The 16,912-nt window shown below is 35.7% G+C and overlaps 1 protein-coding gene across 2 annotated transcripts in view; it reads left to right on the forward strand.

Moving 5' to 3' along the window:
- Window positions 1-16,912, forward strand: part of DENND4C (DENN domain containing 4C) — a 125,514-nt gene that overhangs the window by 60,304 nt on the left and 48,298 nt on the right. For both annotated transcript variants that reach the window (XM_024747153.1, XM_024747154.1), the window contains exons 11-16: window positions 3,833-3,933; window positions 4,972-5,190; window positions 11,480-11,625; window positions 13,509-13,544; window positions 13,626-13,756; window positions 15,664-15,796. In XM_024747153.1, coding sequence (XP_024602921.1) covers window positions 3,833-3,933; window positions 4,972-5,190; window positions 11,480-11,625; window positions 13,509-13,544; window positions 13,626-13,756; window positions 15,664-15,796 — 766 coding nt within the window. The remainder of the gene's footprint in view (window positions 1-3,832; window positions 3,934-4,971; window positions 5,191-11,479; window positions 11,626-13,508; window positions 13,545-13,625; window positions 13,757-15,663; window positions 15,797-16,912) is intronic.

Genomic DNA, 16,912 nt, shown 5'->3' on the forward strand with positions numbered 1-16,912 from the left:
TGTTCATGGGGGGAAGTGAGCTCCATGTCCTCTTGGTCTACCATCTTGATTGATCTCTACTATGTGTATTTAGATTTACTTATAGCCTGGAAATAATGAACTGCTTGGAAGCACTAAATATTTCTTGTCATACACATTTCATTGTTTTTCAGTAACTATCCCTGAAAAAGTTATTTCAAGGTTGTATATAGTGTGGTGCCTGTGGAAATGATTTTGAAGTTTTAACTCAAATATTTACCTCATTTTATTTACTGTTCTGAATAAAAGAATATTATAGAGATTCTTTTTTTTTTTTTTCTGTATGCGGGTCTCTCATTGTTGTGGCCTCTCCCGTTGCGGAGCCCAGGCTCCGGATGCGCAGGCTCAGCGGCCATGGTTCACGGGCCCAGCCGCTCTGTGGCATGTGGGATCTTCCCGGACCGGGGCACGAACCCGTGTCCCCTGCATCGGCAGGCGGGCTCTCAACCACTGCGCCACCAGGGAAGCTCTATTATAGAGATTCTTAATTTTGCCCAGGTTTAAATAAGTTCTATATAATTTCTATTGTTCAAAACACTGTTTTGTAAAATAATTTTGAACTCTGCTTAATTGTACTTACAGAATTATGAAATGTTCTAGATACCGAAGAATTATAGAGAATAATGTAAATAACTTGCATGAATCTTCCTCCCAGATTCCAGATTCCACCCACTAATACATATTATATATGTGTTAGTATAAATGACATTTTGTTTTTCATGCTTTAAAATTTATGTTTGTATAGTTTTCTGTGAATTGCTTTTTTACTCATCATTCTCTATGCGGTTCATCCATGTTGATACACGTAGCTCTACTTTGTCTTCAGTGTTTATCAGTGTTGATGGGTATTTAGATTGTAGTTAGATTTTGCAATTATGAACAAAACTGCTCTGATCATTGTTATGCATATTTCTTTGAGTACATGGTTAAAATTCCTCTGAAACATATACCTAGAAGAGCTAATGTTGGTTGGTAGGCATAGCTAATGCCATATTACTCTTTCCCCTCTTCATCAGCAAATGAAAGTTCTCTTTGTTCCATATCATTGTCAGTACTTGTTATGATCAAACTTTCAAATTTTTGCCAACTTGATGGTAATGGGATGTCACTGTGGCTTTAATTCACATTTCCCTAATTAGTAGAAAATGAGGTGTTTTAATTTCTTTTTGCCCTTTGGTTTTTCCCTCCTTTTTTGGTACATTTTCCTGTTGGGTTGTTTGTCTTTTTCTTTTGATTTGTATAAGGCCTTTATATAATCTGGAAGTAATTCTTAGTCTGTTATATGCATTGCAAATAGCTTGTGCCACACTGTGATTTGTATTTTCATTCTGTTGTGTCTTTTGATGAACAGAAACTTATATTAATTGATCACAGCTCTCAGTTTCTCTTTATGGATTGCCATTTTTGGTTCTTGTACGTGAAATCCTCTGCCTTGAGGTCATGAAATATTATCCTGGATATTCGTAAAGTTGTGAGGTTTTGACTTTCTCATTTAGACCTTTAATTGAGCTAAACTTGGTATTATTAGTGTATGACGAGACATAGAGATACCATTTTATATTTTTTTTTAACATGAGTAAACAGTTGTCACATAGCACTGTTTATTGAATGGTCAGTTCATCTCTTTCCCACCTGTCTTCCGAGTCAATACCATCACATATCAGTTTTTATATTTGTGTGGGTATGTATCCAGGCTTATTTTCTGTTCCTTTGGTTTGTTTTAGTCTCTTGCCAGCATCAGATTATCTTAATGACTTGAAAATTAAGTTGTCTACAACATTGATGAACCTTGAAAACCTCATGCTAAAAGACCTTATATGATCCCATTTATTTGAAATGCCCAAGGCAAACCTGTAGACACAGAAAATAGATTAGTGGTTACTTTGGGATGGGAGGATGGGGGAATTGTGGGTTAGTGACTAAGAGGGTGTGGGGTTTCTTTTTGAGGTGATGAAAATACTCTAAAATTAATTGTGGTGGTTGTTAAAACAACTCTGAATATACTGAAAACCATCAGATTGCACACTTCAGATGAATAAATTGTATGGTATGTGAGTTATATCTCAATAACATTGTTTAAAAAAAATGATGTGAAATAGCAAGTCTCTTTACTGCTTATTCTTTAAAATTGTTTTGACTATATTTGGTCTTTTGCTTTTTCATATAAATTTTAATTAGTTTTTTAAATTCCATGCAAAATTTTGTTGTGATTTTCTGTTAGAATTCTATTGAATTCATAGATTAATTTGGGGGCAAATAAGATCATTTTGACATAAAGTCTCAGTACCCGTGAATGTTGTATTTTACTTCATAGGTGTTTTTAAAGGTTTTTCAATAACTGTTTCAGTTTTCTCTGTAAAGATCGGGCACACCTTTTGTTAAACTTACTTATTCATAACTAAGTACCTTATGGTTTTTATTGCTACTGTAAATGGTATTTTAATTACATTTTTTATTTGTTAGTTGCTGGAGTATAACTATGCTTTTGATTTTTTATGTAGTGGTCTCCTGTCCAGCAGCTTACTTGAATTCTCTTATTTTCATTTGCTTGTAGATTCTCTTCAATTTTCTGGCTATAAACAATCATATCCTCTACAACTTATATATTTAAGAATTTCTTGTCTTAATTCTCTGGCTAGGATCCTAGTGTAATATTGAATAGAAATATTCATAACTGGTATCTTGTCTTGTTCCTAATTTCAAAGGGAATGGTTTGAGCAATTCATCATTAAGTATCTTTATGCTTTAAAGCAAGAATTGACATCTGGCCCAAGGCCTGTTTTTGTAAATAAAATTTTATTGTATCATAGCCATGCTCATTCAATTACATGTAGTCTAAGGCTGCTTTCATGCTACAGTGGCATATTTGAGTAGTTGTAACAGAGGTCTTGTGGTCCTGAAAGCAAAAAATACTTCCTATCTGATTCTTTATAGAAAAGGTTTGCTAGCCCCACTTTAGGGTTTTGATTGCTTAATAATAAATTAAGGAACCTTCTTTCCACTTCTAGATTAAAAGTAATTTCTTTTTTTAAATCATAAATAGGTGGTGAACTTTATAATGCTTTTGTACAACTATTTAGATGAGTATTAAGTTTTTCTCCTTTAATCTTAGTGTGGTAAATTACATTATAAAATCAGTTAGTAGTAAACAACCCTGCATTCCTAAAGTAAACATCTTTCTCTCTTTTTTTTTTTAATGTGCTAGTGGATTAAATTCTCTAAGAATTTAAGATGCTAGCATTGATGTTCATAAGTGATATTGGCCTGACATTAGCTCCAGCCCATGGTTGGTACATAGTGCTTTCATCTTTGTAGCGTTTTAAACGTTTCTAATTCTGTAAAAATATTTTATTTGACTCATGCATTATTTAAAAGCGTTCTTTTGAACTTCCAAAGTAATTTCTTTTTCTTAAATGGTGACTCGTTTGAATTGTGGTGAGAACATGCTCTGTATGCTACTGACTCTGATATTTGTCGAGATTTGCTTCTAATAGGTAGTTTGAAGTCTCAAGTCAATTAAGTTTGACACTTAAAATATTATAATTCTAAAATGTAACTTTGAAACAAGACTTGTGTTGTATTCATAACTCCAGTTAATGAAAATCTATGTTGGAGGGTTAGAATGAGATGACCAAATTTGACTGAGGTTGGTTAAAATGAAAAGAGAACTTCTTGAAAACCACTTGTTCAGATTCTCAAATTGTAACTTCAGTAAAAATACCCTTTGCATTTTCTTTTTTAGTTTGACATAAGAATTTTGTTTAAGTAAAAACAGATTATAACGGACTTTATTAATCATGTTGTTATTTAATAGATCAGATGAAAAGAAGAACATGAACTGGAAGCAGCTTCCCAAAAAGCCATGCAAAAATCTGATTAGCACCTTGAAGAAATTGTATCCCCAGCTATCTTCGGGTAAATGTGAGGAAAAAGGAAGGGATTTTTTTGTTTGTTTGTTTGTTTTTTGCCATGCTGCATGTCTTGTGGGATCTTAGTTCCCCAACCAGGGATTGAACCCAGGCCCTCTGCAGTGAGAGTGCAGAGTCCTAACCCCTGCACTGCCAGGGAATTCCCAGGAAGGGATATTTCTAATGAAAGAATGTATATAAGAAAATTCTTAGATTTAGACATAATTTTGCTCTGCTTAAAGGGAGTCTCATTACAAAACAGAACTCCAATAGTAAGATACTACTGTTGTGGTTCATGTTTTTTTGTTTTGTTTTGTTTTTTTGCGGTACGCGGGCCTCTCACTGTTGTGGCCTCTCCCGTTGCGGAGCCCAGGCTCCGGACGCGCAGGCTCAGCGGCCATGGCTCACGGGCCCAGCCGCTCCGCGGCATGCGGGATCCTCCCAGACCAGGGCACGAACCCGTGTCCCCTGCATTGGCAGCTGTACTCTCAACCACTGCACCACCAGGGAAGCCCCTATTTTGTTTTGTTTTGTTTTGTTTTTTATTTATTTTTGGCTGTGTTGGGTCTTCACTGCTGTGCGTGGGCTTTCTAGTTGCAGCGAGCAGGGACTACTCTTCATTGTGGTGTGCGGGCTTCTCATCGCGGTGGCTTTTCTTGTTGCAGAGCATGGGCTCTAGGCGCGTGGGCTTCAGTAGTTGTGGCATGCAGGCTATAGGGCACAGGCTCAGTAGTTGTGGAACACGGGCTTAGTTGCTCCACGGTGTGGGGCATCTTCCCAGACCAGGGCTCAAACCTGTGTCCCCTGCATTGGCAGGTGGATTCTTAACCACTGTGCCACCAGGGAAGTCCCATGGTTTATGGTTTTTTGAACATGTTTTCTGTGCCCCATCTGTGCCCTCCCTGTTAGCCCCTGCCAGTGATCCCTTTACATTAATAAAGAGGAATTTCAGGAAGTCATGGGCTTTATTTTGACAATTCCCCTGTCGAATTATTATATATATAACATTATGTATTAATGGTATTTTCTCCTCTTCATTTGTCAGTTCACCGAAAAACTCAGGAAGGTTCAGCGATTGAGATGACTCCAATTGAAGCAGATTTCTCCTGGCAAAAGAAGATGACACAACTTGAGATGGAAATTCAGGAGGCATTTTTGCGCTTTATGGCATCCATTTTAAAAGGATACAGAACATATCTCAGACCAATCACAGAGGCTCCTTCAAATAAAGCCACAGCTGCTGATTCATTGTTTGACCGACAGGGTGAGTGGCATTGAAAATATAAATACTTTTTATTGAAATGAAAAAAATTTCTGTTTGGTAGTGCTACCAAATATAGTGCTACTATATAAATTCTTAGGAATTCATATTAAAATATGATGGTCTTCTGTGTATTTGTAATCTAGCTCTATGAATAGAATTTATTTTAATTTTTATACCCCATTTTTTTCCTGAGAAATCTGAAACTGGAGGTGTTTAATTATGAAATGTCAAAGATGTTGCTGACATTTATAGTACTGTAATCAGTTATCTTAGTAGAATAAAGCTGGTGGTTTGTTTTTAGGTGTTTTCTGCACTTTGCATGATTCTTGACTTTATACACTCTGGGCTTTACAGTATTCTCTAATAAAGAGTTTTTGGAATAAAGCCACCAGTTGTTTTAAATTTTTGAAAAATACAGCCTTGTTCCAGGGGAAAACACCATACTCATTCGTTTTAGTATTTGTTATTTTCGGGAATTATGAAAATTTTTGTTGTTATTCAGCAGCTCTTATATATGTAGTGGCAACCTTACGGATACATCAGTATTCATATGATAATTATTTTACATAGCTGTAATTTGACCCTGCAGTTATTATTTTTTAATCTGTATTTTCCTAATAGTCCTTTTGTCTTTTCTCATTTCTGCTTTGGGACAACTTATCTCTCAAATATTTAGTCGCCATTTACCAAACCCCACTAGTTATTATGTAGGGATATAAAGAAGTATAACATCCAGCTCCATGGGATACCCAGTGGAAAATGATCTAACGTGTTTTTAAAAATAGAGCAAGTACTCAAGAAAACAGATTTTACATAATCATTCAGTGAGAGGACATAAAAATTCAGAAAAAGGGAACATTCTTCCAAATGAGTGTTTTGGAAGACTTCATGGAAGAAGAGCATGACTTTAAAGAATGGGTAGAATTTATAAATGGAGATGAGCAAGAAAGACTTTCTAAAAAACACTAGACATTAAAAGTCAAATCTGAATTAGAATTTCCACTTTGCTATTTATGAAGCCTTCCTGGGGTTCTGTTTTGTCATTAATAAAATGAGGATGATACCTAATTCACACACAATTGTGAAGATTAGATGAGAAAATGTATGTGAAGCAACTAGAAAAAGTACTTTACAATACTCATGATAACAGTATTATTGCTAGTGGTAATAATGAAGTGGAAGGAAGCTCAAGAACAAAAGCACAAGGCATGTGTATTAGTTTGCCAGGGCTGCCATAACAAAATGCCATTGATTGGCCGGCTTAAACCAGCGCTCCCCCACCTTTTTGGCACCAGAGACCAGTTTCGTGGAAGACAGTTTTTCCATGGACGGGGTGGGGTGGGGGGGATGGTTCAGGTGGTAATGCCAGCGATGGGGAGTGATGGGGAGCGGCAGATGAAGCTTCGGTCACTCGCTTGCTGCTCACCTCCTGCCGTGTGGCCCCATTCCTAACAGGCTGTGGACCGATACTGGTCCATGTCCCGGGGATTGGGGACCCCTGGCTTAAACAACAGAAAATTGTTTTTGTTTTTGTTTTTCAGGATTCTGGAGGCTAGAGATCTGAGATCAGTGTGTAGCTAGGATTGGATTCCTCTGAGGCCTCTCTCCTTGACTCATAGATGGCTGTCTTCTCCCTGTATCTTCACATAGACTTCCTTCTGTGTGAATCTGTATCTAAATGTTCTTGTCTCTTAAGGACACCACCCATATTAGATTAGAGCCCACCCTAGTTTATTTACTTAAGTTTGACTTAATTACTTCTTTAAAGGCCATATCTGCAAATACAGTCACACTTTGAAATCCCGGGAGTTAGGACTTCAACATAAGAATTTTGGGGTGACACAGTTCAGCCCATAATGGCATGTTCGGGAAAAAAGTTTTAATGGTACAATTTGACCAAGTGAGGAGCTTTAGAGGTGTTGTGGAAGATAAAGCAGAAAATAAGATTAGAGCTCGGATTATGAGTAGTCTTAAATGCCAGACTAAGAATATGGAGTTTTTCTAATGGACAGTAGTGGGTCACTAATTCATTCTCTGTCATTCTAAGTAGAAGAGAGGCATTACTAATGGAATTTAGAAAGATATTTAACTAGTGTCTGAGACCTAAGGTTTTTGTTAACAGGGTAGCATTTGGTCTAACAAGGGATATATACATTTGACAATAAAATAACACATTTTACTGAGTGGGTTGTAAAGGAAAGTATTGGTTACAGTAAGAGAGCTAGGTCAGGGGAAAGGTTCCCTGAAGAAGTAACAGTTAAGCTTGGGCCTGAAAAAAGAATAGGATTTAGCTGTGGGTTTTGGGTTAACTTTTTTTTAGGGATACTTTAACAAACATGTATAAAAGTAGGGAGAATAACGTAGCTACCTTCCAACTTCAGCAGTAGTAGCCATCTACATTCTGTTGTTTTAGTTTCATCTATGTTTATTTTACTCTTCCTTTGTCCTTTTCTCCTCCCCTCCTCCACCCCTCCCTTTCTTTCTAAATTCCAAGTAGGACATCATTTCACCCATAAACTGTGTTTAGAATTTCCTGAAGTTACATGTGTTTTTATCTGATTGTATCCCCATGGTGTTATTTAACATTTTTTTCATCTATATTTCCTGTAAACTTCTGGTTGGAATAAGAGCCACATTGTTCAAAAGAAATATAATGGGAGCCACATATATAATTTAAGATTTTCTAGTAGACACAGTTTTTTAAAAAGCAGTAGGGGAAGTTAATTTTAATAATATGTTTTCTCTAACTTAATACATCCAAAATGTATCACCTCAACATGTAATCAAATTGTAAAAATTTTAATGAAATATTTTACATTCTTTTTCCATACTAAGACTTTGAAATTGGTGTGTGTTTTATACTTATAGCACATCTCAGTTTGGACCAGCCACATTTTTTTTTCCTGAACCTTCACCTCTGGGTATAAATCATTAATAATGGCATGGACTCAGAAGTCAGATTGTTCAAATTCCAGCTCCACAGCTTAATAGTGATGTGGCTTTGGGTATGTGGTTCATTAAAGACCAGCCACATTTTAATTGCTGAATCGCCACATGTGTGTAGTGGTTAGTGAATTAAGCAGTACTGAGCTAGAGCTTGATTATATTCAGGTTCAGTTTTCTTGGCAAGTGGTGCTAAAACACATGATGCTCACTACTTACTGCAAGTCTGGCTGTGTCCCATTTTTAGTGCTCCCAAGATTGATCCATGGGTTCAAGTTTTGTCAGCCTCATCCATTCATTATATTGATAGTTTCCCCACCAGCCTTTCATTAATTGTATTAGCAGCCTTTGCTGATCATTGCCTAGATCCATTAGAAGAAGAAGAAAAGACTTTTTCTTACCACTTGTCAAGAATAATTTATTTCTATTTTATTGAAGTCTTTCTCAACTAATTAATACCTCAAGGGGATGTAGTAAGGACCACAGCATGTGGAATGTCCTGAAGCATCATAGAAAGAAAGGCTGGAGGGGAAAGTGGCTCAAAAACAATGCTTGAAATGGTGGGCGTGAGCCAGATCATGTTGGATCTTTTAGGACTAATGAAGGGTTTCCGTCTTTATTCCAAGAGTAATTGCAAGTTAGTGAGGGATATTTAAGTAGGTAATAGGATCAGGTTTGCATTTTTAAAAGATCATGTTTAATGTTAAAAAAAAATCTCTTTGGCTTCTCTGCAGATTGAATTGGGGGCATCCAAAGTATGGATCTACTTATTAGTTGGTTAGTGCATTGGTCCAAGTGATCAGTGGAAGTGACCTGGATTAGTTGGTAGTATGAATAGAAGAGTGATTTTTAGGAGGTAGACTGAATAGAACTTGGCAATTGAATATGGGATGTAAGATAGAGGGAGATGTCGAGAACAACTTTGAGATTCTTGTCTTTAACCACAGAGTGGATGCTTGTGCCCTTTATTGAGAAGGGAAACAGCAGAAAAGGGAAGGATCTAATTATTTGTTAAGGAAAAGATTTTTTATTTTATTTATTTGTTAAAGTGTAACTGATGTGCAGTATTTATATGCTACAGGTGTACAGCATAGTGATTCACAATTTTTAAAGGTTATACTCCATTTATAGTTATTATAAAATATTGGCTATGTTCCCTGTGTTGTATGTCCTTGTAGCTTATTTTATGCATAATAGTTTGTACCTCTTAATCCCCTACCCCTATCTAACCCTTCCCCCCTTCCCTCTCCCCACTTGTAACCACTAGTTTATTTTCTATATCTGTGAGTCTGTTTCTTTTTTATTATATTTACTAATTTGGTTCACCTTCTAGATTTCATATAAAAGTGATAACATAGAGTATTTTTCTGTGTCTGACTTATTTCACTAAGCATTATACTCATCCATGTTGTTGCAAATGGCAGAATTTCATTCTTCTTTATGGATGAATAATATTCCATTGTGTATATATATATATAGCACAACTTATTTATCCATTCATCTCTCGACCAGTTAGGTCTTGGCTATTGTAAATAGTGCTGCTATGAACATTGAGGTGCATATATCTTTTTGAATTAGTGTTCTTGTTTTTTCCATATACATACCCTGGAGTGGAATTGCTGGATCATGTGGTTTCTCATAGTTTTTTGAGAATCCTCCATACTGTTTTCCATAGTGGCAGCAACAATTTACATTTCCACCAACAGTGCACGAGGGTTCCCTTTTCTCCACACCCTCACCAACATTTGTTATTTGTGTTCTTTTCGATGATAGCCATTTTGACAGGTGTGAGGTTATGTCTCATTGTGGTTTTGATTTGCATTTCTCTGATGATTAATGATGTTGCACATCTTTTCATGTGCCTGTTGGCCCTCTGAATGTCCTCTTTGGAAAATTGTCTAAGGAAAGGTTTTTTAAAATGAGAGAGACTTGAATATACTGGTTACTAGCTAATAGGGAGTATTGTCCAGAGAACACTGAAAGGCCTGGAATCCCAGGCTTATGTGGTGGGCTTGGCCTTAGATAGGAGGAGGGTCACACTCATTGTAAAACAAAGTAAGGAATAAATGATAGCTGCAGAAAGAGTCATAGATTTTATAGTGAGATAATGAAGGTAGTTCTCATTTAATTATTTTCATTTTCTCTGCAATATAAAGTATTATTATTCAGGGATGAGGGAGAGAACATGGAGGGAGAGTATTTAAACATTGGAAATAACTGTGAAAACACGGGTAAAGGGCAATTCAGACTCCAGAAATGTAGTGGGGTTGCTGGTCAGGGATGAAGGTATAAGCGGTTCTGATCCACCTGGTTATGTAACGGCGCCTCCTCCCAACCACAGCTTGTGCTCAGCTACACTGGCGCAGATTCAGAGAAAGCAGGCAGTACATTGCTCCAGGACTAGGTCATACTAGATGAGTTTGACAAAAAGGCGTAAAAATTGAGAGTGTTGACAAGAAAGTAATTGAAATGATGTACACAGACATGGAATCAATATTTGAGAGAGAGAGACGTGAAGATAGGAGGGTGTACTTAGAACGATCTTCTTCCTTACCCCATCCCCCACACAAAAGGCTTGGTAGGAAGAACTTAAGCATACCACCTAGACAGAGGTAATGGTCAGGGAGTAATATGTAAATTAGAGATTTGGGAGGCAGAGCTGTTTACAGGTCTACCAAGAAAAGTCCAGGGAGTGTGTAACTATGTGTAGAAGTTGGTGATTGAGGTGGAATAGACCACAGGTCATTGAAAGTTAAGGAATTAAAAACTCATTAAAATGTTGGATGGTTGGTCTTTATGGGTGTTGAAGAATGATGATGGTAGGAATTGGAGAGAAGACTTTGAATTAGGTGCCCTGATCTTCAGTGAATGAAGGAGAGGGTGTCCCTGTAGTCACTAGGTGCCTACAGTTAGTAGGGGAATGGGTGGAATAATAGCCAGATGAGCAGAGATTTTTACAAGATGATACAGAAATAATTGTGTGGTGGCATTGCAGAGGAAGGACTTGACCCTTCCTGCTTGTGAGTATGCAGAGTATCAGAAGTTTCTACTTGAGAGCTATAGGGCTAGAGGCTCCTTATAGGAGATGCAGATTTCAGTGAAAAGGTTAATGGTATAAGTTAAGGATTTTTGAGGTTGAATCAGGCAGAAGGGACTGTGGTCCCTTAATATATATATTATAGAAGATATCTATTTCCTGTAATATATATATTTCTTTCTCTTTCCCTTTGTATATATATATAATATAAAGAGAAAATAATATGGATATATACAAGTTTAAAATAATTAATATAACATCTAGTTCCACTTTAAAATCTGAATTTAATTCTAATTTTATTTTCTTCAGGATTTTTAAAAAGTCGAGATCGTGCCTATACAAAATTCTACACCCTTTTAACCAAAACACAAATTTTTATTCGTTTCATTGAAGAATGTAGTTTTGTAAGTGATAAAGATACTGGATTGGCTTTTTTTGATGACTGCATAGAAAAGGTAAAAGTTTGTCCTATATGTCAGTATTAAGGAAAAAATTTAACAGTTTACCTTTATAATCATCATTGTTATTATTAGCCCAAATGACCTGAGGAAGGCATTATAGGTGGGGTGTGTGTGTGTGTGTGTGTGTGTGTGTGTGTGTGTGTATGTGTGTGTGTGTGTACACATGCGAGTGTCCGATTCTGGGCTTAATGTAAGAATTATTTTCCTTTGTGGCATCTAGTACTGCCATACGTAGCTAATTTTTCTCTTTGAATCTCACTTTGGTTTTGTATTAAGTACTAAGAACATTTCATTGAAGCTCCTAAATTTTTTTTTTTTACGTGAATAAGATAAGATTTAGTAGTTCATTAAAAAAGTTTAGTTTTAGGAATTCCCTGGCAGTCCAGTGGTTAAGACTCCATGCCTTCACTGCTGAAGGCCTGGGTTCGATCCCTGTTCAGGGAACTATGATTCCACAAGCCGTGCAGTGCAGCCAAAAAAAAATCAAAAACAAAAAACGAACAAAACAAAAAGAAAGTTTAGCTCTATGGGTAATGGAAGTCCTGTGCTAAATCCTGTGTTCTTTTGTTTTAATGTTTTTCCAAATACTTTTGCTAATATATTTCTTTTGTCCTAATGGAAGCTATTTGGAAATACGTTAAAATTTTTTTTTTTTTTTCCTGGTTCGCGGGCTTCTCACTGTTGTGGCCTCTCCCGTTGCGGAGCACAGGCTCTGGACGTGCAGGCTCAGCGGCCATGGCTCATGGGCCTAGCCGCTCTGCGGCATGTGGGATCCTCCTGGACCGGGGCACGAACCTGCGTCCCCTGCATCGGCAGGCGGACTCTCAACCACTGTGCCACCAGGGGAGCCCCCTTTTTATTTTTATTTTTTTTTTTTTTGGTATTGGGGCCTCTCACTGCTGCGGCCTCTCCTGCTGCGGAGCACAGGCTCCGGACGCTCAGGCCCAGCGGCCATGGCTCATGGGCCTAGCCGCTCTGCGGCATGTGGGATCTTCCTGGACCGGGGCACGAACCCGTGTCCCCTGCATCGGCAGGCGGACTCTCAACCACTGCGCCACCAGAGGAGCCCCGGAAATATGTTAAATTTTAAAGCTTTACTCACCCATCGTAAGGAAGTTTATGTTGATTTTTGACAGTTAAAACACATATTTTTTCTCATTTTTTAATAGAGCTCTTATTTTTGCTAAGTGGGTCTTGGGGCTGATTGTTTATGCAAACTCTATATTATATAAAGTTGGAGATTTTATCCAAAAAAGGTAGAATATTATGATGTAATTTTTATAGGCTCCTAATGATTCCTGTATCTTAGAAGACTTGAATAATTTTCTCCCATTATATCCATGTGATCTAAAACTCCAGGGATATGATTAAAACTTTTCAACGTTTTTGTTTACTTAAATATTGATAGTCCATTATCGTTCAGTTAGAGAGAAGCTTAGATAATATCAATCAGTAATGCAGGGGTTTAGTAATAATGAAATTTTTGATTTGAGAAGCCAGGTTCTCCTTGTGATTGCCCATCTTTTGCTGCTTCTTTTTAAAAAAAATTAATTAATTAATTTTTTATACAGCCGGTTCTTATTAGTTATCTGTTTTACACATATTAGTATATATATATATGTCAATCCCAATCTCCCGATTCATCCCACCCCCTCCCCATCTTTTGCTTCTAAAGAGGGATTTATGAAGAAACCAGTCAAAATAAATTGCTTCTCTCTTAATAGCCGTAAGAGAAATATTATATTTTTATATTTTAGCCTAGTACTATGGAGCCTAGTAGCCTAGTAAAAGGATAGTTTTTTAAATAATAATTTAAGATAATCTCTATTAAATTCAGAGGAGACACTTTCACTAAGAATTTTTTTCTTTTTTTCTAGTTGTTTCCTGATAAAGGCACAGAGAAAACAGATAAGGTATTTTTTCTTAAAGTTTTAACGTTTCAGAATCACGTCTTGCTTATATGCAAATTAATTGGAGAAAATAATTATTTTTAGGTTGATTTTGATTCAGCAGAAGACACCAAATTGATAGAGCTAGATGACTCACAGAAAAGTGAGCATACTGTGTTCATAATGCCACCCGAGCCACCGCCTGATGATGGGAAGGATCTGTCACCAAAGTACAGGTAACAGGAATTTTTTTAAACATTTGTTTGGGCACAGCTTTAATAATTTGATCTTTTGTGATTATTAGTAGATATGTTGTCTAGTAATCATTTGTGAAGGTCATTTTCAAAATGTATTTAGTGAACTAATGGAGATGAACATTTTATGGAGATATCACCAGGTGTTGTAATTTAAGAATTGGACAGCCCCGTTGGAAGGGAAACCAGATGTTTATCACTGTTAACCTAAACATTTACCATATTTTAATCTTTAAAAATTTCATTTCTGAAGAAGAAAAAATTTACTTTTGTGAGGTTCCCCCCTCCCTTTGGGGGATTTTGTTGTCAATATAAGGACTGTGAAATTCTTATGCATTAGTAATATATCAGAGAAAACTTAAAAGTAGAGGGCCAGGAATCATTCTTTATTAAAATAAACTTATAGGATTTGAATGGGAGTCTTTTAAGAAATTAAAATGTTTGATTGTTTATTATTATGATCATTTGAATACCATTTAATAGGTTTAGAAAATCAAACAAAAAAACTAGCACATCGTTTTAGCACCAATACTTAATGTCTGTTAACAATTATATGTATATCTTTTTTGTCTTTTTGTACATAAATTTGCATTTACTATACTTAAAACAACTATTAGTTCATCTTGCGCATATTCTTTGTGACATGTGTTTGCCTTTAATGGTCTGAACATTTTTCCATGCCAATATATATTTTTGTGCCATTCATTTTAAATAACCACATTGCATGCATTTATTGTGATTTGTTAAACTAGTCTCCTGTGGATTTATTTATAGTTCTTTGCTATCTCTACCTTTGTGTGTATACACAGTTATTTTCTTTGGCTGTATTCATAAAAGAATTTCTGGGGCAAAGGGAATATAAAATAAGTGTTTTCCAAAAATATAGAATTAATGTATAATCTCACCAGGACTCCATAAGAATGAAAAATGTATACCTGAGATTGAGTGGTTTAATTAAGTACTATTTTGATTGCATGTTAATTATAGAACTCTTTTTTAATTTGGCTTTGATCATTATACATTGGAATGCAGATATTGACAAATAAGTAAATCAAATAGGAAAGGCAATATATTTCAGAAGAAGATTGGCCAAAGGAAATAACTAGGCAATTTCTGAGAAGAAATCCCAATAGTTGATAATATGGAAGTATGTTAAGCTTTTCTAGTATTTAAAGAAATGCAAACCAAGTGAGTAGTAGAAGCATTTTTAATCTATCAGCTTGAGAATAGGCTATCCTTCTAGTTAGAGTGTATGTAAGTATAACCTCTCTGGAAGTAATTTGATGGTGATTATAATAATTTTTATTTTCTTGATAAATATTTACCATAGAAAACTCTGTTATTGGGCATTATTCTAAGAAATTAAGTAAAAGTATTCACATAGATAAATGTACAAAGATACTTAATTGCAGAAATTGAGAAATAACCTAAAAATGTCCAACAGTAAAGAATTGGTTAAATTTTGGCACATCCCTAATATCAAAATATTCGGGATTTTTTCCTTGTAAATGTGAATGCAAGGTACTTTTATAAAGAAAAACAAAATTACAAAGTATACTAAAAGTTATCTTTTAATATAAATTATCATTGAACACATGGGTCCTGTTGAAAGGGTTACTAATTCTTCTGTCAAGATGTCAGGGTTTTCTGTGTTCTAGGGATTGATTGAAAATAATAGGATGCAGAGGAGCCAAAGTTTCCACGTAGATAGTCTATGTATCTTATAATTGCATCATCTTATATTTTTGAAAAAAAAAATTTCTATACAGGGATTTTGGAAAATAATATTGGGTACTTTTGAGGTTTAGTAATATTCACCTAAATTCTGGCATAATATTAAGAGTTAATGTACTTTAAATCAGCAGTTCTATTTTTGCTTTTTATTTTAGTTACAAATACTTTCCAAGACTGGACCTTAAGCTTTTTGACAGACCACAGGAGTTGAAACTTTGTTTTAGTAGACACCCTACTGGGAGTAGCATTACAAACAGTCCAGCTCTCATGGCTAAGAGAACTAAACAGGTCAGATATTCTTTATCTAATTTAAAATGTAAACTATGTATATGTGATATGCAGCTCATAGTTTAGACTTGTCACCCACAGCAGTCATTTGAAGACCCACTATGGTTGTTAATGAATTAAAATCGATTTCTTGCAACCCTACTTATAATATTGAGGCTGAAGTTTTTGAATGCTTATGTTTATGTTCTAAGAGAACCTTGGGAACTAAATACACTTAAAAAAACTTTATTGAAACATAATTCATATACCATACAATTCACTTGTTTAAGTATACTCACTGGCTTTTAGGATCTTCACAGGGTTGTGCAGCCACCATCACAATCAATTATAGAACATTTTCATCACCCTAAAAAGAAAGCCCGTACCCTTTAGCTGTTAACCCCCCAGTTCCTCCATCTTCCACAGCCCCAGGCAATCACTAATCTATTTTCTGTGTCTATAGTTTTGCCTGTTCTGCGCATTTCATAAAAATGGAATTGTACACATGTGGCATTTTGTGACTGGCTTCTTTCACTTAGCCTAATGTTTTTAAGGTTCATCTGTGTTGTAGAATGTATCAGTATTTCATGTATTTTTATTGCTGAATGATATTCCATTGTGTAGAATATTTTATTTATCCATTTATGTACATGTGGGTGGTTCCTACTTTTCGGCTGTTATGCATAGTACTGCTGTAGACATTTGTGTACAAGTGTTTGTGTGGTTATATGTTTTCATTTCTTTGGGTTATATGCCTAAAGTAGAATTGCTGTGTCATATAGTAACTCTGTGTTTAACCTTCTGAGAACTTATCAGACTGTTTTCCAAAGTGGGTACACCATTTAAAATTCCCACCAGCAGTCGGAATTTTACCACATCCTTGTTAATTCTTGTTATCTTCTGTCTTTTTCATTATAGCCATCCTAACGTATATGAAGTGGTATCTCATTGTGATTTTGATTTTTCCTCATGGTTAATGTAAATATATTTTCTACTGAATATTACATTCTAAGGGGAGTTAACTTAGGACAACCTAGACATCTTGTTTTAATACTATATCTGACTTAGGTATAAAGAGTTAAACTATGGTTAGGTGTGAGTTAAAATTGAACATCCTTTATACATATACTGATATTT

Source organism: Neophocaena asiaeorientalis, unplaced genomic scaffold (genome assembly GCF_003031525.2).
Source record: "Neophocaena asiaeorientalis asiaeorientalis breed wild unplaced genomic scaffold, Neophocaena_asiaeorientalis_V1.1 scaffold260, whole genome shotgun sequence".
In the NCBI taxonomy this organism is placed as follows: Eukaryota; Metazoa; Chordata; class Mammalia; order Artiodactyla; family Phocoenidae; genus Neophocaena; species Neophocaena asiaeorientalis.